The sequence below is a fragment of the Brugia malayi genome (genome assembly GCF_000002995.4).
Source record: "Brugia malayi strain FR3 genome assembly, contig: Bm_v4_Chr4_scaffold_001, whole genome shotgun sequence".
In the NCBI taxonomy this organism is placed as follows: domain Eukaryota; kingdom Metazoa; phylum Nematoda; class Chromadorea; order Rhabditida; family Onchocercidae; genus Brugia; species Brugia malayi.
In genome coordinates, this window is record NW_025062478.1 from 13,250,309 (window position 1) to 13,278,186 (window position 27,878).

Genomic DNA, 27,878 nt, shown 5'->3' on the forward strand with positions numbered 1-27,878 from the left:
ATTATGTTTTTTTTTTTCGAATTAAAAAGAGAAAAAATAATAAGCGCTGGTTTAAATTTAAAAGAAATTAAAACGAAATGCTATCCTAATTTATTTATATGATGTTCTCTGTATATTTTTTAAATTATTATTGTTAAAAAATTTCAAATATTGTACGATTTTTTCCTCAACTTTAAAATCATTCGTAAAAAAAAAAAAAAAAAGTTGTAAATGTCAAAAATACATGCACATATATCTTTTTCTTGATAAAATTGGAAAATATATTCATAAAAAAAAAAAAAAAAATGACATTTAAGAAATTGCATATTTTGAAAGATTTATTTCTGAAATATTTTTTTTTTTTTTGGAATTCACTTCTTTAAAAAAAAAAAAAAAATTTATTATTAATTTGATTAAATTATAAATATAATGGAAGTAACATTTATGCATAATTAATATTTAATTATGCAATGTTTTGATCTTTTATAAAATTTCACTTTTATATAATATATGCAATTTTTTTTTTTTTTTGAAAAAGAAAAAAAAAGCCAGTTTGTATTACCGTATGGCATTTATTACTTTTGTAACGTAAAAATAAGAATATTTACACGTGTATTTCTATTTTTGCAATTTTTTGTACGTGTTCACACTTTGTAATAATTAAATTTTTAATTTCATACATCGTTATTATCATTTCCGTTTTATTATCATTATTATTATTATTATTATTGTGATAATAATTACAATTTATGATTATGATTATTACATTATCTTTTAACTCGGGTTTCAATTATTCATTTCATTTCTTCTTTTTTTTTCTTATTCATTAACTTTTTGTCTTCTCGTTTTATTCACTTTTTCCTTTTAATTTTTTTTTATGAAAATATTTTTTTAAAATAATATTTAGTGAAAATAAGGCATTTGTATGATTTATAAAATACCATTTATAAATATATAAATATTAGTTAATTATATATATATATATATGTAGAGTGGTCATTGGACAAAATGATTAATTGTTTTCGTTTTTTTCCCCTTTTTTTTTCATTTCTTTTTTAATTTGCTATGGTATTTTCTTCTGATATTTCATGTTATATAATTTTAAAATACAGATAAATTAGACGAAATGCAACAAATAAAATAGATATTTTAATATTTTCTGACAAAAAAAAAAAAAAAAAAAAAAAATTAATACTCAAATTTATATTTGGTATTATTATTATTAATTATTAATTATTATTATTATGAGGAAATGATAATAAATATGTTGTACTTACAATTTATCTTTAAAATTGGGACAATTCAGGTATTATACATTTTTGTTGATAATTTTTGAAAAAAAGAAAAAATGAATAAACTATTTTATCCATTTTTTTTTTTATTTTTTTTCACATAAATGAAAAGTTTTTTTTGTTATTGTTTAAACGATTTGCAATAAATGAATGTGTTTTTTATTATTAGTCTACAATAAATGCTTCTAGAATTATATATTTGTTAGTTTGATCGTTTTTTCTTTATAAAAAAAAAAAAAATATTTTTTTAGCATTTTGTTATTAACGATGAAAATTTTTTTATTTATGTTTTTATTTAATTTTTGTGTGCAATTATAGAGGAAAATTTGAATGAAAAAATCTTAAAGTATAAAGCAAATTGTTTTTACTAAAAAACTTTGTGAATTTTTTCATTAAATTTTTCTTTTATTTGATTCATACAAAAAACGAAAAAATAAATAAATGATAGTAATTTTTATTATTTATTGTTTTTTTGTTTTCTTTTCTTCTTTTTTGATTTTTGTTTTTTTTTTTTCTTTTAAAAAATGCCTTATTGTTTTATTATTTAATGTTAAATTAAAAAGTTTATTTAGCAAAAAGATAAATGGAATAAGTGATTTTTGAATATTTAATGAATCACATAAATAATGTTTTGTACTCTTCTACGTTTACTCTACACTTACTTCACGTATTCCTTTTACTTTAGTCATACACGTATATTATCATTACGGGATTATTGATTATCACTGGCCTATCATTCATAAAATTTGCTTACTATTATTATTTTATTTTTTTTTTCACACATTAGGTGGGTATCTGTTTGTGTGTGTATGTGTGTTAGAGAAAATTAATAAAAATGAAAGTAAACAAAAATTGTTTAACATAATTTAACTTACGTCATTTTTATTACTTAAGATATTACGTAAGAATTGCTTTTGCGCCATTATATTTTGAAAATTCATTTAATAATAATACGTAATAAAAATTTTTTTTAAAAAAAAAAAAAAAAAGAAAACGCATATGAAAGCATTTGATGTTATGTAATTATATAAAATGTTACTTTTGAAATATGTATTAAATGTAAAACTAAGTTACTTACTTTTGAAATATGTATTAAATGTAAAACTAAGTTACTTACTTTTGAAATATGTATTAAATGTAAAACTAAGTTACTTACTTTTGAAATATGTATTAAATGTAAAACTAAGTTACTTACTTTTGAAATATGTATTAAATGTAAAACTAAGTTACTTACTTTTGAAATATGTATTAAATGTAAAACTAAGTTACTTATTTTTTTTTTTTATTATATTCATCATTTAATATGAATGTAGGTTATAATAAAATATATTATAACAAACAAGTGATATCAATCAGTAATTTTTGCATTTTAATATTAATTCAATAATTTGTGTTTTTTTAACAATATCAAATCAATAATTTTTATCATTATTATCATTATTAATCAAAAACTTTTATTTCTAATAATATTAATCAATAATGCATATCTTTAATTATCAGTAAACCAATTCGTATCATTAAAAGTAAATTGTAATTATATAATAATATCAATCAATAAAATTTTCCTTTTAACATTATTAATTCAATAATTTGTGTTTTTTTTTAAACAATATCAAATCGATAATTTTTATAATTAACATTATTAATTAATAACTTTAATTTCTAATAATTAAATTTAATTACTCAAATTTGCTCCATCATACTTTTCCCATATGATTTACAATCTTTTTTTTTGTTTGAAGAAGATTGAATGCTACAATTTGGTTTGGTTGTTGAGTGGTGTGCGCACATTCATTTCGGATTTAGCAAAAATCTATTCAATATGAAAAGGCGAATAATGGAGAGAGGGAGAGAGAGAGAGAGGGAGGGATGGGAAGAGAGGAAGAGAGAGGGAGAGAGAGAGGGAGGGGAAGAGAGGAAGAGAGAGGGAGAGAGAGAGAGGGATGATAAAAAGGGTTTATACTACTACTACACTATACTAATACCATATTTAATTGATTTTTAATGTTAGAAAATATACTTTACTCTTTACTCTTTTGCAATGGCTTTTTTGATTAAATTTCCATATACTCTCGAAAAATTCTGTCATCTTTGTGACCTCTCTCTCTCCCTCTCCCTCTCTCTCTCTACAAAATTGAAAACTATTTCACAGTGTTGTTGCAAAGATGGTTGGTGTTATTCATTCAGTTATTCTCACTCTCGTTATCTCGAGAATTGTTAATGAGACAGAGAGTCATATATATATATATATATATATGTATCTTTTTTTTTCACAAGGATAAGAAATCGATGGGGCAAAAAAAAAAAAGAAAAAAGAAAAATGATGATGAAAAATTGTAGGGGTCAAATTTTTATTCAATTTATAATTTCATTTTATATTTCTTTGCTATGTTTTTTTTTTTTTTTTTAATAGATTAAAATGGAAGTGAATACATTAAAGATTTTAAATTAATAATAAACAAAAAAAAATTTTTTTTTTTGCTAATTAATAATAAATGAAATGAAAATTTCCTTAACCAATGATATTGTTTATTATTATATATTTTGATAATGATATTTAATTTGCATAAAATGATTGTAAATTAAATTTAATCAAAAATTTTAATTACAAATTTCAGTGGCAAGCGATGAAATTAATTGACCGAGTTAATTAATTAATTAGTTGCAATGAAATATTTTGTTCATTATTAAATATGTTTTATATGTATCGAAAAAACTTTCCAAATAAATACTATGTGAAATTATTGTTTATACGACTATATATATACTTACTCATTTATTTATTTATTTACTTACTTACTTATTTATTTATTATTAAATAAATATCTTAATCCTTTTTCATTTCTATTAATAGAAATTGCCAAACACACATGCAATGAATAATATTTTATAACTCAGAATAAAATTATCATAGATATGATGATGATCAAATAGGCAATTTCTTGTTTTAGAATAAAAATTTGTCAAATTCGTGCTTTAAATTCAAATTTAAATTAAAATTTCAATTCAAATAATATTTTTTGACTAAAACATGAGTCAAAAAATAAAAAAAAGAAAGACATTACTGATTTTTATACCAAAAAAAAAGCGAGAAAAACGAAAAAGAGAAATACGAAGGAAAATTGAAAATGAAATAACATTAAAGTAGCGATTAAATGAAAAATATCAAATGATTAATGTTATTAACAAATTTTTGCAAAATATCTTTTTTACAACAAAATTTTAGAAATAATTGCTAAAATTAATTAAATAAAGAAGAAAAAAGGAGAGAGAAGAATGAGAGAAAAGCAAGAAAAATGAATGAAGAAAAATTTTTCGAATTAATTTTTTTTCTAATTTTTTATTTATTTATTTTTTTTTAACGATTTTTAGCTATTTTCAATTATTTCGCATTAATTTTGATAATTTGTTTAAATAACAGCACTAGTTTGAATACGGAAACTATTATTTTGCATTTTTTTTTTTTTTTTTTGATTGTAAATTTTATAGAAAAACGATAAACCTTTTTATAATAATCCATTTTAATAAAATTTTAAAATAATTTTATTTATTTATTTGTTTTTTTGAAATTTAGGCTAAATTTACGTTATTTAATTTTTTTTTTCTTTTTTAATCTGTCCATTTTTAGAAATTAAAAAATTCTTTTTATGCAATTGATAATAGATTAAATTAATGAAAAGTTACAGGAAATTCACAACTATTCCGTCCCATTGTTACGAGCAGAAAGAAAAAGACGAGAAGAAAATTTCATTTTATTTTAAATTCATAATTAATCAAATTCAGATATTAGTCGACACCATTAAAATAAATGAAAATTTTCCTTTTTCATTTTTTCATAACGAAAAGGAAAGAGAAAAAAAAATTTTAATTACGTAATTTTTATTGATAATAAATGAAATTAAATTAAAAATGACTGAGAAAATACCTGAAATTCTTGATATCTTTTTACAAATACCGAAAATTTCTGGTATTTGCTTGAAAAAATCTGAAATTTATTACTGCTTGATGATAATAATATTTTAGAAATTGCAACTAATGATTCTTGAAATTATTATTGTGCATAATTTATTGTTAGAATGTTTTATAAGCATTTGTATTGGTGATTGTGATAGTGATAGTGATAATAATGATGATAAAATTAAACAAGACCATATTCTTGCTATTGTTTATCATATCTATAGTATTTGATAATATACATTTATAATCAAACTGTCATATCAATAATATTTGACAGATAAATACGATAAACATTCTGTTACTGTTTTATATTTTATAGTTGGTTTTTTTTTTTTTTTTTTTAATATATAAAACATTTATGAATTTGAAAAGAAAAAAAAAAAAAATTAATACTTTAAAAGAAATAAAATTTAGTGAGAAGCATAATGTAATATTACCTTTCTCAACATTTTTAATATTAATTGATTAAATGATTATACTTATTACTTGATTCTATTCAACAAAATGAAAAAATTACGCTCATAAGCAAACTAAAAAATTTTCAAATTTGTAAATTTTGCTTCATGCAATTGTATTCAAAGTTGAAATCAAAAAAAAAAATATTTTACCAAAAAAAATTAGCGAATTTTTATATTTCGTACGATAAAATCATATATGATTATATCAAATTAATTTCAAATTAATCGATAAATATTTTGATCTCAACTTTTGTTCACCTTTTCCTATTCTTTTGTCGTTTTTCCACCTTTTTTTTTTTTCTTTAAAAATATTAAGACAGAAAAATTTATATAAAAAAGAACGAAGAAAAATTTCATATATGTATAATGAATGAATGAATAGATAATCGAACAGTATGAATTTCTCTTCCAAAATAAAACTGTTTCAAATCTTATATATTTACTTTTTTTTTATTTATTATTTTAAGTTATTATTGAGTTATTATTAAGTTATTAAGCTTATATATTTATTAAATTTTAAGTTATTATTGAAGATTAATTTAGAATTTAAATCTAAAAACTGTAATGAAATGAACGAATGAAATTTTTGAAAAATAAAAGAAGAAAGAAGCATATTAGATAGATGTATCAGTATATTAGAAAATATACTGATACATTTGATTAGTGAATAACTTAATAAAACGAACTCAAATTTCAAACTAATCAGTACATAAAATTTTAGAAAAAATTGAATAAAAAATTTCGAATAAAAAATTACAAAAAAAAAAGAAAAAATAACTAATTTGTTACTTTTATTTTTGCTGTTTATATAAGCGTTAAGTTTATTTTAAAAATATTTAACTCATTTTTTTTTTTTTGTATATATGAAGATTTTCACGTGAAATTGTTAACTATTACATAGTGTCGTTTTGAATTTACATGTCAGTATTACTAAAAATTAATCAATATTGCTAAAATATTTGTTAAATATTATAATTTTTTGATAAATTGACAATTTTTTAATCAGAATAAAAACAAAAAAAACAACAATTTGAACAGAATAAACAAGAATGTAAAATGATTTTACAATGATTAAAATTGATAGCAAATGGAAAAAAAATTATATCATTTGCTTTAAGTTATATTGATTTATAAGCAAATAAAAAATATTAATTATGATATAAAATTTTTTTTTATTGCGAAGAGAAAAAAATTAAAAGTACGGGAAAGCAATAATTAATTTTACTAATTTTTTCCCTTCTACGTCAAATATAAAATGTGAAGAAATTTAAATTTGCATAATGTTTTTATCATTTTATTCTGATAACGAAAAAAAATGAATTTGAAAACGAATAACTATTCTTGCAATAATTATAACTAAATATGAACAAAAAAAAAACCTACAATGAAATAAATTAAATATGCTATAAAAATTTGTTGAAGGAACATTTAATGGAAATAAATTCTTTCTGTTCCTTTTTTCTTCCATATAAATTTATAAATTGATTGAAAAGTAATTTTCTAATTTTTTTTTTCTCTTCTTTTATCGAAATAATTCCCAAAAGTACTTCCAAATAAAGAAAAAATTCAGAGAAAACAGAAAAAATTTTTTAATGAAACTAATTTTGATATTCTAAAATTAACTTCATTGGAATGTATTTCTGTTTTGAAAACCATTGCCAGTTTTTTCAAAGGCGTAACAAAAAAGTGCTTTCATTGCATATTAAAATTTAAGAGGAAAAATTCGAAATTCAATGGAATTAATTTATTAAATAATATAAGCAAAAGAATTTTTATAAATTTTTGGTATAGGATAAAATTTTTGAGATAAAATATAAATAAAATGCAATTTAATTATTAAAATGGAAGATTGAAATAAAGATAGATCGGAATAAAATAGAAATGAAATAATAGTATATGAGCATAGCAAGAGTAAGTTATGATAAATGTAATAATACAAATATTGATAAGTAATAATAAGTTCACTGATTAATTAGTGATTGTTAACAACAGTTGAAATCCAAATTTTATCATTCTCATGACAAATGTTAATTAATTGAAGCAAAAAATGATATTTTTAAAATCTCATTTAAGGTTTAAAATATACCTGTTTTATTTGCTTAAACACCAGATACGGTATGACAAATAAATTTTAATTGAATGAGGAAAGAATGGATTTAAATTTGAAAACACAGAAATAATTTTTTTGCTTTCAATTGATAATATTTCAATTTGAATTATTAATTGCTAAGATATATATATTTTAAAATTTTATTTTTTCTCACTAAAATTAATTCGTAAATTTGTGCTTTTTTTTAATATATAGAATAAAAATATAACCTAAAATAATAATATAAATAGATTGATTGAAAATTATCATTGAAATTGATAGCTGGAACAAGAGCACTATGTAATAATAATAACAATAGTTTAGAAAAGATAACTGATTAAAGAGATTAATTATTGATATTTAAAAAAGACAATAATTATTATCAATTTGTGCCTTAATATTAATTTTGCTTAATTATTAAGAAAAACACTTGAAAATAAATGAAAATAATGGATAACATATCCAAAACTGTGATAATAATTCTCTTAGCTATTTGGTCAGTTTTATCTAATTAATTAATTCTATAAAAAAACAGAAATAAAACAAACGTTTTTATGCCTTTCATTTGAAAACAATTTCAAATTTAATTTCGAATTATACAATAAATTTTAATGGCAAAAAAACCAAAAAAGCTTTTTGTTATAAGAAAATAGTAAACAATAATTTTTTGTCTTAGCAATTACTATAATTTTTTATGAATTTTCCGAAAAATTTTTCAATAATTTTCTCACTTTATTAAGTAATTAGACAGTTTCTGGTGGCCCAAGTAGTATAGTGGTTAGTACTCCACGTTGTGGCCGTGGCGACACAGGTTCGATTCCTGTCTTGGGCAACTGTAAATGGATGGATGCAACAAAAATATTCCCTCCCATTTTCTCATTTCTGAAAATGACAATGCATAATTGAATTTGATCTTCTTTTTCACTGGTCTATAAAATGTAAGCATTAAACATTTTAAAACAATGAGCAAATTTTTTTTTTTTTTCAAGAAAATAGCAAATTTGAATTTTTATCATTAATTGTTAATTTAGTCAACAAAATTAATAAATTTTAGAAAAGCAATATAGGTTAAAATTAAATAAAAATTATTCATATTGTGCTATAAAATTTATAGAAATCTGATAATGTTAACATCATCATCTATTTGTATTTCATTTCTATGTTATCATTAACCTATCAAAACTGTAAACTGATAATTAATTGTTTGTTTTGAAATAATCATGATCTCGATTATCTTTTTGTGGATGTGTCTTTGTTATCTTATCAGTGATATTAGCTACTGTTATCAATAATAGTGTTTCATATTATTTAGTGCAAATGATATGATAAATGTATCATATCATTACTTTTTAAAATATATGGATGCTATCCAAATTGTCTTTATTTACTCTTCTATTTAGATAAACATACAGAGAGAGAGAGAGAGACATCATCAGGTAATATTGATTCATTATTCTTAAAAATATATCACAATTGATTATTTTCATGTGACATTGCAGCACGTGTCTTTTATTTTTGCATTCTTTGGATTTATCAATTCATCATCTCATATTTTGTTTAATCAATTAACTTACATTGTATTAGTTATAAGTTTGTCCACTGTGACAGTAGTATGCAATGTTATGTTCAGAAAATAAATTTGAAATAAGAGTAATACGGTGTGAAGTTATCATATCAAAAAAAAAATCTTCACAATCACTTTGTTCGTTTATGTTATTTAATAAATTGCTTCAGTCATTCATTCTATTATTTATATTTCAAATTTCTTTTTATCGACTGAAACATTTTAAACAGCAAAAATGATTTGCATATATAAGAAATAAATGTATGTTGAGCTATTTAAAGAAAAGTTTGTTTGTTCATTTGTAAAAGGGAACGTATCTGAAGTTGGTAATGCTGAAATATAAGATTATATTTCGAGCACTGATACTGAGGTCAACATATTCAATTGACCTTTTTTTTCTATTGCTGTATTGAAGATGACAAAGGATTTAAGTTAAAAAGGGACAAACATAAATGTAGAAAATATTTGAGACACTAATTAGTTAGATTTAGAGTTTTACAGAAGAAAGGACTAAATGCTCTTATGCATTTGTATGTATTAATTACGGATAATAATTTTGTGAAATTACATAAGCAGCACAACTCAGTCCATATGTTAAAATAAGTATGAATGTATGCTTATACATTAAAGATGTCAATAAAAGATTAAACATTGATGTGAAACTTTTTCAAAAAAAAAAAAAGAAAAAAAAAAACACTGTCAAATAAATTCTACAAAGAGGAAAGAGTAATGGTCTAGTTTCGTTCGTACGCTTCAAGGATTCGTTGTTTGATCGCTGTATCTACTATATCGATCTTCTTTTTCTCAAAAAACTACTTTAGTAATAATAATAAATAATAATAATAATATAATAGTAACAACAATAATAATAAACAATAATAATATTATAATAATAACGGTAATAACAATAATAATAATAATAATAATAAATAATGCTAATTTTTACTGTGTATACTTATTTACCTGTAGATGGAAAACAAAAAAAAAAAGGAAAGTTCATGTGCAAAATCACATTTGCTGGTTAAAAATGAATGATTTATTTCACATCAGTGTAAAAGGAAATGATAAAGTACGATGGATCTTATATTGTTAGTTTGGGTAAACTTCGAGGAATTTTTGGACATATATTGCCACACTTCAGAAGCATGCATAAATGAATCAAATGTAATGTATCCAGTGCTTCTTGTTCATCTTTTTCACCAGGTATATGCCCGAGATTATTTGTTGCTGCCTAAATAATTTCACTGAAATTAATTTTTTTTTCCTTTTGAAATTTTTTCTTTTCATAGTTGCATGATAAATAATTAAAACTGATATGGTATTTAGCTTTATCCACTGATATAAAAGGATTTAAATGCTTATGCTAAAATTATTACTAATAATATCTTACAAATGATAAAACTGACATTTGCAATATCGTACCAACATGTTCTTTTGCAACATTGACAAATACTTTTCCCTTTCTGTTTTACAGAGCAAGCGCTTGTTGATGTATCAAACCCTAATTCTAGAAATATAATTCATTTTGGATAAGCTTTAAAATTGAAATATATTTTGAAATTGAATGTGACATTATTAATTAAGTGCATTTATTTATTTGCCTCACACATTCCAAATGGAAAACATAGTTTTAAATTTTTTGATTGAAATTTTTGAAGTCCTACTAATTCCAGTTACATAATTCTCATCAAGTAAGCCAATTTAAATTCAAATGGAAGATTCTTACCTGTAAAAGCTAATAAGTTTGTCATCAAAAGTGCCATTAATATCAATAAGAAATGTATTTGCATTATTTTGCTTCAATACCAAAATACTAATAAATTGTAAAATTCAAAATTTGTATAACACTGTTTTTTTTTTTCCTTTTTTTTTTTTTGGTTGAATTAAAATTGATCTTTAGAAAACGATGATAACAAATTACTATAATGAAAAGCGCAATAAACAGTTATGCATTAATGTTAGATGACTAAACTACAGTTAGAATTAAAACCAATTTAGCATTAAAAAAGTAGAATCCTAATTAACAATTAGAAAAATAATATTATATTTTTGATACCTAACCTTGCCGACACTTTCTTACTTTGTTAGCTATTTCCTTGTTACTACGAACTAATTATTAAGAAATAATTAACTGACCAATCTATGGGAAAATCATTCTAATATCCCAGAAATTATTGTTTAACCTTTCAAACTATCAATTATTTAGAGGCTTATCAATGGGAAATTGACTTTTGTTTAGATCAAAATGCAACAAATAATTAAATTGTGTGATATATGATGAATCGATCTGATTTTATTTATTTATAATTTCAAATACTTTTTACAATTTATATTTCTCCAGATATATTCAAAAAATATGGAAAATTTATTAAAATTATGGATTAAATTTTAATTTCCAAACTTAAACCCTAATTTTCAGCAGTAAAAGAGTTTTGGAGCAAAAATGTAGAGAAACTTAATTAAATGGTGCTATTATTATATATGGAAAACTATGAAAGGCTAGCTTTAGGAAGGCGTGATTCATCATTGAAGATGTAAGAAGGAATCTGAAGAAAATTTTAACGATTTGCTTCAAATTAGACCGACTTTCTTTTTTTTTTAATATATTAATGGACAAAAAAAAGTAAAATGAATTTCAGATTTCTAAAATCAAACAATTCTCATTGAAATTAGAACGAAATTTATAATTGATAATGATGAATAAGATATAATATAACAAAAGCCAGCAATATGTCTTTATGCATTATTTTAATGACTTCAAAAATGCTGATTAAGGCGATAAGTTTAAAATCTCAAAATGTCATTCATTCCTTGACGATTATCTTAAAAAAAAGATACTTTACTTGAAGATTCAATTTTTTTTTTTTTATTTTGTTGAAAAATTATTTTAAAAGTTTCACTTTATCATTATCATTATTATTAAAGTAAAAAAAATGAAATGAAGACACACTATTAATAAAACGGAAGCTTATGAAAAGAAAGGAAAATTAATGCTAAAGCTTTAATAGAGTTCAAGAAAAAAGATTGGTTCCACATTCCATTTTTAGACGGCTGTAAAAAAAAATAAAACATCAACATTTATGTTATTTTTTAATAATACGAAATAAAATCCATAAAATATTTTATTTGGCTAAATAAATTTACAATTAAGTTAAAAGAAAATTTACAATTAAGAAAAGAAAAAAAATAAAAAAATATTATTAAAAATATCATTTATATTATTAATGGAAATTTTATGAAGAAATAAATTACGAAATGCTATTTATAAATTTCAATAAACCATATATTTTCATGCTATAATATTCAGTTTAACTCATCATTATTCACTGAAATAAATATTATTATCGATAAAATAATTACTGCAGATGTGCATTCATTCCTTAAGGAGTAAAATAGAATTTTTTTTTTCTTTTTTATTTTAAATCAAAACGATAAACTTTTGGATATTATGCGAGCCAATCAATCAGTAATCTTTTAGGTAGATTCACTAGAAATTACTGAAAAAAGAAAAAAAAAAAAAACTATTCAAAAAAAAAAGGAAACCTGTTATAAAATTGTGAAATTTGAAAAGTCAATTGGTAATTTATCTTGATAATTTATTTTGAAGCATTTTTTCATATGCTTTTTCTTTATATGATAATTTCTTCGGCAAAGGTTTATGTGCAATATATAACCACATATACATATATATTTATATAACACAGGCGTCAATATCAAAAGGAAAAATCCATTTTAAATTTGCATAAATCGGATTAAGAATTAAAATTTAAAGATTTTTTTCAAAATTAAAAATTCTTTGAAAAATTTTGCACATTTTATAAATTTCATAAATCATTTAATGGAAAAAGAAAAGAAAATACTTCTGTAATAAAAGTCGTCAAATATTTTTTTTTATTTTTCGACTATTTTTTGACTGAATTGAACTAAACCTTCAGAAAAAATAAAATATTTCACAAAAGTTGATTTAGTTTCATTATGCACTCCTTTTTTTTCGGAAATTCACTATTTTATTAAATCATATATATGAATTTTCCAAAAAAAAAATAAGCGAATCTTTTTTTTTTTGAATAATTTAAGAAAAAAATAAGCAAAGATGAATAACAACTGGAAATGATGCTACTGTAGGTAAACATTAAAAATAGTGACAAAAAATTTTTATTTAATTTGAAAAAATAGTATACGAAATGAAGATTGGATTAATTTTTGCTAAATCATAAATTAATAAAGAAAGTGTGGAAAAAGATGATGAATTTTATTAGTTTTTCCTGCCTTCAGTACATTCATTTTGGTTTGTATAACTAAGTCATGCCACACTAATCAAAACATCACTACTATATTCATGGTAGATAACTGTTCATATGCTGATAAAACTAGCAAAGGAAACTAAAAGCAAAGGAAAAATAATTCGAATCAGCAATTCTATTATTGATAATAAATGGAAAATTAAGGAAACTAGACACTTAGCTATTAAGCAACGAGTCGCAGCATAATATAACATCCAGTTACTTCAGGAATTCTTCTGTATAACTGGAAGGATTTTGAAATTGAAAAATAAAGCTTATAAACGATCAAAATTTTTAATTTCAATTTTATTCCCACTTTTTTTGCATAAATTTCAGGATCTTCTGCATTTATCTATTGATTTCTCGCACTTTAAGATCTACCTTCAGAAATGTATTTCGTTTAGAAGCTTAAACTCACATAATCGTGGAAAAGGCAAATCAAAATGAAACGTGAAATGTGGAAAAATATGTCCGTATACTGCTACTAAAACTTCTTTAACACACAAAATTTCAAAGCTTCAGGTTTGAAATCGATTTTTCAAATTCGCAAGAAGGCAATATGGTAATAATGTAAATTTTTTTGCAAGAAGACAATATGGTAATAATGTAAATTTTTTAAATAAGAATTTGGAGAGGATTACAATACCGATTTAAACTTTTTTTGCACTCTCTAATTTCTTCCACTCTTTTCGTTCTTCCGGTTCTAGTATCATCTACACAATTCTGTTCACATGTTCCGCTATTTCTTCTTTGATAAATCTGTAAGCAATATTGCTAAACAAAAACATCAAAACATAAGATTTTAACCATACACGTGTTAAAGGTCAATGTCAAACTCAACCAGTTTTATAATATGTCGAAATACTCGCGTAGATTTGTATTAAGTCCATATGTAGAAATTTATAAATAAAATTTAAAATTTTTAAAATGGTAAAGCGTGGTAAACATATAATGAGTATGTTCAGATTTTAGAATTGTTATTATTCCTTGTAAAATCAAATTAATTATATTTCACTCATCGGAAAAAAATCGAACCAATTTCATTACTACACTTGGTATTTTCAGATAAATATATACCGTTTCAGTTTTATTAGTCAAATTTTTGTTCAACTTTTATCTTCCAATTGTAACTAAGCTCGCGCGCATTATTGAGAATGTTGCAGATTGTTGCCAGCTTATAATTAAGATCTACCAGTCTGACAATTCATACTTGATCGTTAAAAGATTGCAAGTTCTTTGTTCGATTAGCTTTCATTGTTATAAACCAGTCCTATCTGCAATGTTGAAATATTTAGCAGTTTTCCATTCTGGTATTCTCTTTCATAAGCGACTGAATTAAACAAACTTCAATATATAAAGAGTAAGGGTCATCAAAAAAGTGACAACTTTTTACTAACTCGTATTACTGTAATCATGTGCATTGGTTCACAGTATAAAAAGATAAAACTATTGTCTGAGTTCAGTTTTTGAGTATAGCAACTTTTCGATTCATTAATCACAGTATTTCATTCACTTGCTCACTTATTTCACTTCCAAACAGTTGGTGGCTCAACAGCAGAACGACAACAGTTAGAAAGCGAAAAAATGGCAACATTGTCAACATTTGACGGATTGTTGGTACAGTTGAATAACTGTGTGCTGTTCACTTCTCTTCTACAATAAGCCTGATATTGTTAACAATTAAAGCATTATCAATATTTTGCAATTAAAAGAATAGCAAAAACATACAAATTTTTTTTCGACAACTGGATCAGTATGGAAACTTCAGGCAATTCCACTTATTGGTAATACTGATGCATTGATTATAGATATTATTTTTTAACCATGTTATTATGTACATATACATATTCGGTAAACCAAATTATAATATGTAGAGGTAAAATTGTATTAAATCCATTAAATTAAAAAAGTTCCGACAAATGTTCCAATCTCACGTAAGAAATCGTTTATCCGACTTTCATGTTTCATGTAGCTGAGCCTATTTGTAATGCCACATTTTAATAAAGAATACGCATTGGAAGTTGTCTCCGATTCGAATATTGTTAAAATTATCAACTTATTACTTAGTTAACATCTTTTGATGTTTTATTGCTTGTCGGCTCCGTAAACGATTTCCTAATTTGACAAGATTAAGAGTTCTTCGTTCAGTTGACCTCCTTAATCATAAAATTATTTTGCTATAAACTACTGCTTCAGTTTGACTGTACAATCTCTAATCGCCAATCAGATTGTATTTCAGGCAGTCGAAATGGCAAAATTTTGAAAATGATAATTTTTTGATTCCGATCCACGTAGTTACAATGAATTAATTGGATCAGGAAAATGAATAAAATTCGTCACGTTACGATATCCAACAATCACACAAAACTTAAATTGCTGAAACAAATAATAGCCCCTTAAAGGGCTTCCAAAAAATATGTTCAACAATAACTGAAGCTGAGTTGGACATAACTCCATTTCTGAGCTTGATGGAATTCCATCTGAAATCTGGAAACATATATTACGCATTTTCAAATGCATTTTCAGATGCAACAAAAGTACGTATTTTCAAATGTATGAAAAGTCATGATGATGCAGTCATTATCATCTGAGAAAAATCAGATCAAATTATTTTGCTTTTTATAGCTAGTAAAATACTTCCAAGAATACTTTTAAATAGGCTGGTATCATTGCAAAAGTATTTCTATATGACAGTTAATGTGTTTTACAGTTAATAGAAATATATCTATTATTCGTTCTCAGATATCTGGAAGAAATTGTGAAAATATAATATAGGACTTTAGGTGACATTCGTTCACTTTGACATAGCAGAAAAGATTTACGGGAAGTGATTAGGATGTCTCCTAAGTTTCCCAAGTTCATTGCTATTTTGCATAAGGATCAGCGCAATAAATCAGATATGAAAATTTTTTTCTCTAGGTCTTTCTGAATAATCAACGACGTGAAGTATAGTTCATCTATTAGCATCAGAAGCAATAGAGATTTACAAAAGAGTAGCAAACGCATCCAGAACATTCAGCAAATATAAAAAAACACTACAAAGACATTTATAGTGTCTACTCTCATATACAAATCTAAATTGTAGAAATCAACCTCGCCATCATCTGCAACTCATGAACGTTTCCATCAGTGTTACCTCCTCACATCCTAATCCACTACACTTATCACATGAGTAGTGCTGTCGTTACAAACAAGAATCACCACTGTCCCCGATTCGAATACTGTTAAAATTATCAACTTATTACTTAGTTAACATCTTTTGATGTTTTATTGCTTGTCGGCTCCGTAAACGATTTCCTAATTTGACAAGATTAAGAGTTCTTCGTTCAGTTGACCTCCTTAATCATAAAATTATTTTGCTATAAACTACTGCTTCAGTTTAACTGTACAATCTCTATTCGCCAATCAGATTGTATTTCAGGCAGTCGAAATGGCAAAATTTTGAAAATGATAATTTTTTGATTTCGATCCACGTAGTTACAATGAATTAATTGGATCAGGAAAATGAATAAAATTCGTCACGTTACGATATCCAACAATCACACAAAACTTAAATTGCTGGAACAAATAATAGCCCCTTAAAGGGCTTCCAAAAAATATGTTAACAATCATAAATACTCTCCTGCACGGAAATCTTTAGTAAAAGGCGAAAGATTTTCTCGGTCAAATGCAGGAGAGCAAGACAAACAAACCCATCACTGAATCAATGTTATAGCCAATTTCGCAAGGATTTTGCAGTGGTTCAGTGGACGAAAGAGGCGAATAGAGAAAAGTATTCTCAGTTGCGATACGGTTGAATGTGATAGCGGAGTTCCATTCGAGGGTGCATTTAGTTGCATTAACAATTAGTTCTTTTACTCTTGATGTCGTTGCAAGTGATGCATCGAAAGAGAAAAAGAGCATGCTCTTTATACATCTGCTAGAGAATTGCAAAACCTATCAGAAGTTTGCTGCAGCATGAACTATTATTGAATAGCAATGGGATTGCAGTATCGCTTCTCGGCCTATTGGCTAAGATCAAAGTGTAGTATCTGTTCTTATCAGCTTAATCTCTGATATGTGGTCAATCGATCACTTCGAGATTATCCTATTTTTGAGACCATGGTGGGTTTGAAGGGGCTTGCTCCTCACCTACCGCGGGTCGACCCGGTATTGCACCTACCTCCGGGAACGGCCCATTCACCCTTTGGGGTGAAAGTTGAATTACCGAAGATGCTGGAATAATTAATGTATGGTAAACATTCACTATACACAGTAACTCTGTTTCATCCAACATCACATAAAAGACTGCCCAGTGCATCTTTTCAAATGTCAAGATTAAGACAAATAAAATTTGAATTGTTAATTAATCAATAGTATACATATATAAAATGTACCATTATATATGAGTCCTTTAGATCGTTTATAGATGGTAAAAATATGCGCAACTTTGCTTGCTGATTTTTAACCTAACAAGCAAGAGTATAATCAAAATGTTTTTGCTAAGATTCACTAATTGGTCATATTAACATGAACATTAATAATTTGAGCAATAATCACACGACCAAATCTTAAAAAATATATATATATATATATATATACATATTTTTTTTATATTTAATATTTTAAGCATTAAAAAATTTGGAAGAAAAATAGTTGCAATTTAAAAAGGAAGTAAGGCACACATCTGTAACAAAATATTCCTACTTGTGTTTTTAGATAATTTCACAAATCTTTAAATTCTCCTGACCTCGATGAGAACTAATTCACCCTCAAAATATTTCCGAATATAAGCTAATAGCAAGACATTTGCATTTAATGCTATATCATTTCTTAAATGCGCGAACGGAGCAAAATACGCAAATAAAACAAAAAATTTATAATAATTTATTAATTTTTCATCTTATATGCATGGTTTTTCGAACAATATTATAAATTATGGTGTTCAAGTGCAAGGCGCAAGTCTACCAAATTTGGTAGATATAAAAAGTCATTTAAGCGAAGAAACCGCTGATTGATACTTCGGTAGATATTTTGAAGCATTTTAAATAAAACCTGTGTTATTTTTTTAATAATTCTTCAAATGTTATTTAATTGAGATTTAGACATAAAATGCATATTTCACCAGTTCGTTTACTGTCGCCACTTTCTTTCATCACGTTTTTTTTGTTTTTTTTGTTTTTTTCACAACTGCAACTATTATCTGAATTGGCGATGATTTTGATATAAACAGATCATGTATTAAATAGCAGAAGTAATTATATATATATATATATTATATAATGTGTACCAAAGGGTATATATAAATTTATACATCTGTTTGATGTCTATAATGAACAAATTTATATAATGAATAATTATATGGGCAACCATCAAAGACAATAATATTATGCTTTAATAGTTGCATGATTTCATTCACGATGCCTCAATGTGGACTGAGAAATCCTAAATATTATGTTAATCTCTATTTTACCACAATATACAGCATCTTAGCGTTTCATTCTGGTACAAGGAAAAATACTGCGCCAATCGTGATCTATAACGGGATGATAATCATTTCGTTTTGCTTTTTTTTTGGCATTGTCGGTAAATCCCAATATAACATATCGAAACAAACTTTTATTAAATCCGCACAACTTGTCTTACTTGAATAATCCTTAGGCAAATGCTTCAATTAAGAAACTTTTCTAATTGAAAAGCGAGTAACATTAAAGTAAAGATTGTCTTATTGAACATAATTTTCATGTTAATATGACCAATTAGTGAATCTTAGCAAAAACATTTTGATTATACTCTTGCTTGTTAGGTTAAAAATCAGCAAGCAAAGTTGCGCATATTTTTACCATCTATAAACGATCTAAAGGACTCATATATAATGGTACATTTTATATATGTATACTATTGATTAATTAACAATTCAAATTTTATTTGTCTTAATCTTGACATTTGAAAAGATGCACTGGGCAGTCTTTTATGTGATGTTGGATGAAACAGAGTTACTGTGTATAGTGAATGTTTACCATACATTAATTATTCCAGCATCTTCGGTAATTCAACTTTCACCCCAAAGGGTGAATGGGCCGTTCCCGGAGGTAGGTGCAATACCGGGTCGACCCGCGGTAGGTGAGGAGCAAGCCCCTTCAAACCCACCATGGTCTCAAAAATAGGATAATCTCGAAGTGATCGATTGACCACATATCAGAGATTAAGCTGATAAGAACAGATACTACACTTTGATCTTAGCCAATAGGCCGAGAAGCGATACTGCAATCCCATTGCTATTCAATAATAGTTCATGCTGCAGCAAACTTCTGATAGGTTTTGCAATTCTCTAGCAGATGTATAAAGAGCATGCTCTTTTTCTCTTTCGATGCATCACTTGCAACGACATCAAGAGTAAAAGAACTAATTGTTAATGCAACTAAATGCACCCTCGAATGGAACTCCGCTATCACATTCAACCGTATCGCAACTGAGAATACTTTTCTCTATTCGCCTCTTTCGTCCACTGAACCACTGCAAAATCCTTGCGAAATTGGCTATAACATTGATTCAGTGATGGGTTTGTTTGTCTTGCTCTCCTGCATTTGACCGAGAAAATCTTTCGCCTTTTACTAAAGATTTCCGTGCAGGAGAGTATTTATGATTGTTAACATATTTTTTGGAAGCCCTTTAAGGGGCTATTATTTGTTCCAGCAATTTAAGTTTTGTGTGATTGTTGGATATCGTAACGTGACGAATTTTATTCATTTTCCTGATCCAATTAATTCATTGTAACTACGTGGATCGAAATCAAAAAAATTATCATTTTCAAAATTTTGCCATTTCGACTGCCTGAAATACAATCTGATTGGCGAATAGAGATTGTACAGTTAAACTGAAGCAGTAGTTTATAGCAAAATAATTTTATGATTAAGGAGGTCAACTGAACGAAGAACTCTTAATCTTGTCAAATTAGGAAATCGTTTACGGAGCCGACAAGCAATAAAACATCAAAAGATGTTAACTAAGTAATAAGTTGATAATTTTAACAGTATTCGAATCGGGGACAGTGGTGATTCTTGTTTGTAACGACAGCACTACTCATGTGATAAGTGTAGTGGATTAGGATGTGAGGAGGTAACACTGATGGAAACGTTCATGAGTTGCAGATGATGGCGAGGTTGATTTCTACAATTTAGATTTGTATATGAGAGTAGACACTATAAATGTCTTTGTAGTGTTTTTTTATATTTGCTGAATGTTCTGGATGCGTTTGCTACTCTTTTGTAAATCTCTATTGCTTCTGATGCTAATAGATGAACTATACTTCACGTCGTTGATTATTCAGAAAGACCTAGAGAAAAAAATTTTCATATCTGATTTATTGCGCTGATCCTTATGCAAAATAGCAATGAACTTGGGAAACTTAGGAGACATCCTAATCACTTCCCGTAAATCTTTTCTGCTATGTCAAAGTGAACGAATGTCACCTAAAGTCCTATATTATATTTTCACAATTTCTTCCAGATATCTGAGAACGAATAATAGATATATTTCTATTAACTGTAAAACACATTAACTGTCATATAGAAATACTTTTGCAATGATACCAGCCTATTTAAAAGTATTCTTGGAAGTATTTTACTAGCTATAAAAAGCAAAATAATTTGATCTGATTTTTCTCAGATGATAATGACTGCATCATCATGACTTTTCATACATTTGAAAATACGTACTTTTGTTGCATCTGAAAATGCATTTGAAAATGCGTAATATATGTTTCCAGATTTCAGATGGAATTCCATCAAGCTCAGAAATGGAGTTATGTCCAACTCAGCTTCAGTTATTGTTGAACATATTTTTTGGAAGCCCTTTAAGGGCTATTATTTGTTTCAGCAATTTAAGTTTTGTGTGATTGTTGGATATCGTAACGTGACGAATTTTATTCATTTTCCTGATCCAATTAATTCATTGTAACTACGTGGATCGGAATCAAAAAATTATCATTTTCAAAATTTTGCCATTTCGACTGCCTGAAATACAATCTGATTGGCGATTAGAGATTGTACAGTCAAACTGAAGCAGTAGTTTATAGCAAAATAATTTTATGATTAAGGAGGTCAACTGAACGAAGAACTCTTAATCTTGTCAAATTAGGAAATCGTTTACGGAGCCGACAAGCAATAAAACATCAAAAGATGTTAACTAAGTAATAAGTTGATAATTTTAACAATATTCGAATCGGAGACAACTTCCAATGCGTATTCTTTATTAAAATGTGGCATTACAAATAGGCTCAGCTACATGAAACATGAAAGTCGGATAAACGATTTCTTACGTGAGATTGGAACATTTGTCGGAACTTTTTTAATTTAATGGATTTAATACAATTTTACCTCTACATATTATAATTTGGTTTACCGAATATGTATATGTACATAATAACATGGTTAAAAAATAATATCTATAATCAATGCATCAGTATTACCAATAAGTGGAATTGCCTGAAGTTTCCATACTGATCCAGTTGTCGAAAAAAAATTTGTATGTTTTTGCTATTCTTTTAATTGCAAAATATTGATAATGCTTTAATTGTTAACAATATCAGGCTTATTGTAGAAGAGAAGTGAACAGCACACAGTTATTCAACTGTACCAACAATCCGTCAAATGTTGACAATGTTGCCATTTTTTCGCTTTCTAACTGTTGTCGTTCTGCTGTTGAGCCACCAACTGTTTGGAAGTGAAATAAGTGAGCAAGTGAATGAAATACTGTGATTAATGAATCGAAAAGTTGCTATACTCAAAAACTGAACTCAGACAATAGTTTTATCTTTTTATACTGTGAACCAATGCACATGATTACAGTAATACGAGTTAGTAAAAAGTTGTCACTTTTTTGATGACCCTTACTCTTTATATATTGAAGTTTGTTTAATTCAGTCGCTTATGAAAGAGAATACCAGAATGGAAAACTGCTAAATATTTCAACATTGCAGATAGGACTGGTTTATAACAATGAAAGCTAATCGAACAAAGAACTTGCAATCTTTTAACGATCAAGTATGAATTGTCAGACTGGTAGATCTTAATTATAAGCTGGCAACAATCTGCAACATTCTCAATAATGCGCGCGAGCTTAGTTACAATTGGAAGATAAAAGTTGAACAAAAATTTGACTAATAAAACTGAAACGGTATATATTTATCTGAAAATACCAAGTGTAGTAATGAAATTGGTTCGATTTTTTTCCGATGAGTGAAATATAATTAATTTGATTTTACAAGGAATAATAACAATTCTAAAATCTGAACATACTCATTATATGTTTACCACGCTTTACCATTTTAAAAATTTTAAATTTTATTTATAAATTTCTACATATGGACTTAATACAAATCTACGCGAGTATTTCGACATATTATAAAACTGGTTGAGTTTGACATTGACCTTTAACACGTGTATGGTTAAAATCTTATGTTTTGATGTTTTGTTTAGCAATATTGCTTACAGATTTATCAAAGAAGAAATAGCGGAACATGTGAACAGAATTGTGTAGATGATACTAGAACCGGAAGAACGAAAAGAGTGGAAGAAATTAGAGAGTGCAAAAAAAGTTTAAATCGGTATTGTAATCCTCTCCAAATTCTTATTTAAAAAATTTACATTATTACCATATTGTCTTCTTGCAAAAAAATTTACATTATTACCATATTGCCTTCTTGCGAATTTGAAAAATCGATTTCAAACCTGAAGCTTTGAAATTTTGTGTGTTAAAGAAGTTTTAGTAGCAGTATACGGACATATTTTTCCACATTTCACGTTTCATTTTGATTTGCCTTTTCCACGATTATGTGAGTTTAAGCTTCTAAACGAAATACATTTCTGGAGGTAGATCTCAAAGTGCGAGAAATCAATAGACGGATAGATCAATAGATAAATCGGAAGTCAATAGATAGTAAAAAGTTGCCACTTTTTGATGACCCTTACTCTTTATATAACAGAAGTTCGATGCAGGATTTGTCGGAAAAAAAAGGCTGTGAAAATTTTTAAATAATTTCTTTTGTTGCTGTCATTGTTTTTATCGTTATTAAATCTAAAAAAATCATTTATCCCATAATACGTATTAAAATCTAATTAATTGTATTTATATCAATTATTGCAAAAACAGTTTAGTTTTATTTACTTGAAAACAAAAAAAGAGCATAATAATAATAGGAAGAAAAAGAAGAGTAAAAAAAAAAAAATAATAATAGCAATAATAGTAACAATAATAATAAAATAATAATCATAGTAATAATCGTAGTGATAATAATTGTTATAATAATAATAATAATAATAATAATAATAATAATAATAATAATAATAATAATAATGGTAATAACATAGTTTATAAAAAAGGCGCATAGAAGGATTTTTTTTTAATTGAAGTAATTTTCACTGTACTATACAGTATTCTCTACTGTGAAATATTTTTTAAAAAAAAATCTTTGCATATATCTGATCATTTTTAAATATTTAAATGAAATCATGTGTCCGATTACGAATGTATAAAAGGTGATGAAAATTCTGAGTTAATCATTTCAATTAGAACTGTTGCAGTGAGCGGTAAGGATGATGGTTCTCTACTGGGGAAATAAGTTAGAACAGGGCAATCAGTTTTTGATTGTAATTGAAATAATACACCGGTTGTTTGCAATATCATCGAAACATCGTATCTTGCTCGCTTGAATTATTCACTGAGAACATTTTAAAAGAAATTCATTAATAATAACAAATATAGCACTAGAGATTGAAAATTATATCCATTTGAATAGTAACCTAAAAATGAGGATGAATTTTTGTATCAGAAGAGAAATCCACTTGAATCGAATAATATTCTTTGATATTTAAGATCACAAGTGCAAAAAAACCACTTGCGTACAAAAATCGTTTGATCACACTGTCGGGGACTTGGAAATAAATTCGAGATGAGGATTTTATTAAAAAATCATATTTAGTAAAAAATTTGGTGAAAATTTCCCTTCATTTTTTCACGGATAAAGTTTGCATCCCGAAAAAAAGTTATCAGCCCTCTAATTCAATAAAAAATAATTTGCGTTTAAATAATAGTCGAAAAATGAACACAAATCTTTCAGGATGAGCTGGGTAGACGAGACAAACGGCGTTCTAAGGTTGTACCGGCTGAATCGGACAACCAACCGAAATGTGCGTCCGAGAAACCGACACCTCATGCAGCCGATGCTTCTCCTATCCGCATCAGCACCTACCGCACTGCAATCGTGCCCTTGCACTGCGAATGTATTTCCTGGAGGAGAAGCGTCGAAAAGAGCGAAAAAAGGAGGAAAAGGAAAAAGCTGCAAACGCGAAAAATTTAAGAAGGCACGGGCAGAAGCAGATAATTTATTCCATTAAATTGTATTTATGATTCGGTCGGCGGATTAATTGATTTCATGAACGAAAGATTTAACTATGTAGCAAGTGCTCAATAAAATATTGACTTGAAACAGTTTCATAAATTTTAAAAGTCTGATACAAATAGTAATAAAGGCTAAAATGTGGAAGTGTCACACAAAAAGAAAACACTTTTGATATTCGATATTTAATTAAGGTGTCGATATTGTGCAATTAAGAGAATAGCAAAAACATACAAATTTTTTTTTCGATAACTGGATCAGTATGGAAACTTCAGGCAATTCCACTTATTGGTAATACTGATGCATTGATTATAGATATTATTTTTTAACCATGTTATTATGTACATATACATATTCGGTAAACCAAATTATAATATGTAGAGGTAAAATTGTATTAAATCCATTAAATTAAAAAAGTTCCGACAAATGTTCCAATCTCACGTAAGAAATCGTTTATCCGACTTTCATGTTTCATGTAGCTGAGCCTATTTGTAATGCCACATTTTAATAAAGAATACGCATTGGAAGTTGTCTCCGATTCGAATATTGTTAAAATTATCAACTTATTACTTAGTTAACATCTTTTGATGTTTTATTGCTTGTCGGCTCCGTAAACGATTTCCTAATTTGACAAGATTAAGAGTTCTTCGTTCAGTTGACCTCCTTAATCATAAAATTATTTTGCTATAAACTACTGCTTCAGTTTGACTGTACAATCTCTAATCGCCAATCAGATTGTATTTCAGGCAGTCGAAATGGCAAAATTTTGAAAATGATAATTTTTTGATTCCGATCCACGTAGTTACAATGAATTAATTGGATCAGGAAAATGAATAAAATTCGTCACGTTACGATATCCAACAATCACACAAAACTTAAATTGCTGAAACAAATAATAGCCCCTTAAAGGGCTTCCAAAAAATATGTTCAACAATAACTGAAGCTGAGTTGGACATAACTCCATTTCTGAGCTTGATGGAATTCCATCTGAAATCTGGAAACATATATTACGCATTTTCAAATGCATTTTCAGATGCAACAAAAGTACGTATTTTCAAATGTATGAAAAGTCATGATGATGCAGTCATTATCATCTGAGAAAAATCAGATCAAATTATTTTGCTTTTTATAGCTAGTAAAATACTTCCAAGAATACTTTTAAATAGGCTGGTATCATTGCAAAAGTATTTCTATATGACAGTTAATGTGTTTTACAGTTAATAGAAATATATCTATTATTCGTTCTCAGATATCTGGAAGAAATTGTGAAAATATAATATAGGACTTTAGGTGACATTCGTTCACTTTGACATAGCAGAAAAGATTTACGGGAAGTGATTAGGATGTCTCCTAAGTTTCCCAAGTTCATTGCTATTTTGCATAAGGATCAGCGCAATAAATCAGATATGAAAATTTTTTTCTCTAGGTCTTTCTGAATAATCAACGACGTGAAGTATAGTTCATCTATTAGCATCAGAAGCAATAGAGATTTACAAAAGAGTAGCAAACGCATCCAGAACATTCAGCAAATATAAAAAAACACTACAAAGACATTTATAGTGTCTACTCTCATATACAAATCTAAATTGTAGAAATCAACCTCGCCATCATCTGCAACTCATGAACGTTTCCATCAGTGTTACCTCCTCACATCCTAATCCACTACACTTATCACATGAGTAGTGCTGTCGTTACAAACAAGAATCACCACTGTCCCCGATTCGAATACTGTTAAAATTATCAACTTATTACTTAGTTAACATCTTTTGATGTTTTATTGCTTGTCGGCTCCGTAAACGATTTCCTAATTTGACAAGATTAAGAGTTCTTCGTTCAGTTGACCTCCTTAATCATAAAATTATTTTGCTATAAACTACTGCTTCAGTTTAACTGTACAATCTCTATTCGCCAATCAGATTGTATTTCAGGCAGTCGAAATGGCAAAATTTTGAAAATGATAATTTTTTGATTTCGATCCACGTAGTTACAATGAATTAATTGGATCAGGAAAATGAATAAAATTCGTCACGTTACGATATCCAACAATCACACAAAACTTAAATTGCTGGAACAAATAATAGCCCCTTAAAGGGCTTCCAAAAAATATGTTAACAATCATAAATACTCTCCTGCACGGAAATCTTTAGTAAAAGGCGAAAGATTTTCTCGGTCAAATGCAGGAGAGCAAGACAAACAAACCCATCACTGAATCAATGTTATAGCCAATTTCGCAAGGATTTTGCAGTGGTTCAGTGGACGAAAGAGGCGAATAGAGAAAAGTATTCTCAGTTGCGATACGGTTGAATGTGATAGCGGAGTTCCATTCGAGGGTGCATTTAGTTGCATTAACAATTAGTTCTTTTACTCTTGATGTCGTTGCAAGTGATGCATCGAAAGAGAAAAAGAGCATGCTCTTTATACATCTGCTAGAGAATTGCAAAACCTATCAGAAGTTTGCTGCAGCATGAACTATTATTGAATAGCAATGGGATTGCAGTATCGCTTCTCGGCCTATTGGCTAAGATCAAAGTGTAGTATCTGTTCTTATCAGCTTAATCTCTGATATGTGGTCAATCGATCACTTCGAGATTATCCTATTTTTGAGACCATGGTGGGTTTGAAGGGGCTTGCTCCTCACCTACCGCGGGTCGACCCGGTATTGCACCTACCTCCGGGAACGGCCCATTCACCCTTTGGGGTGAAAGTTGAATTACCGAAGATGCTGGAATAATTAATGTATGGTAAACATTCACTATACACAGTAACTCTGTTTCATCCAACATCACATAAAAGACTGCCCAGTGCATCTTTTCAAATGTCAAGATTAAGACAAATAAAATTTGAATTGTTAATTAATCAATAGTATACATATATAAAAT

General features: G+C 26.6%; 2 protein-coding genes and 2 non-coding genes across 4 annotated transcripts; 3 read left to right on the plus strand and 1 right to left on the minus strand.

Annotated features, from left to right (window-relative positions):
• Positions 1-8,535: 8,535 nt before the first annotated feature.
• Positions 8,536-8,607, plus strand: Bm14498. The gene has a single exon. It is a non-coding gene; the product is annotated as a tRNA-His (tRNA).
• Positions 8,608-10,420: 1,813 nt separating this feature from the next.
• Positions 10,421-11,129, minus strand: Bm3417 (Uncharacterized protein; the record flags this gene model as incomplete). The annotated part of the gene is made up of 3 exons (XM_043082605.1): positions 10,421-10,570; positions 10,746-10,846; positions 11,066-11,129. The coding sequence occupies 3 exons, from the start codon at positions 11,127-11,129 to the stop codon at positions 10,421-10,423; spliced, it is 315 nt and encodes a 104-aa protein (XP_042938539.1).
• Positions 11,130-17,613: 6,484 nt separating this feature from the next.
• On the plus strand, positions 17,614-17,806 carry Bm7768. Its single transcript, XR_006228223.1, has one exon. It is a non-coding gene; the product is annotated as a small nuclear RNA Bm7768 (small nuclear RNA).
• Positions 17,807-19,555: 1,749 nt separating this feature from the next.
• Positions 19,556-27,708, plus strand: Bm7767 (Uncharacterized protein; the record flags this gene model as incomplete). The annotated part of the gene is made up of 4 exons (XM_043082606.1): positions 19,556-19,720; positions 24,721-24,883; positions 27,222-27,329; positions 27,623-27,708. The coding sequence occupies 4 exons, from the start codon at positions 19,556-19,558 to the stop codon at positions 27,706-27,708; spliced, it is 522 nt and encodes a 173-aa protein (XP_042938540.1).
• Between the last annotated feature and the right edge of the window lie 170 nt (positions 27,709-27,878).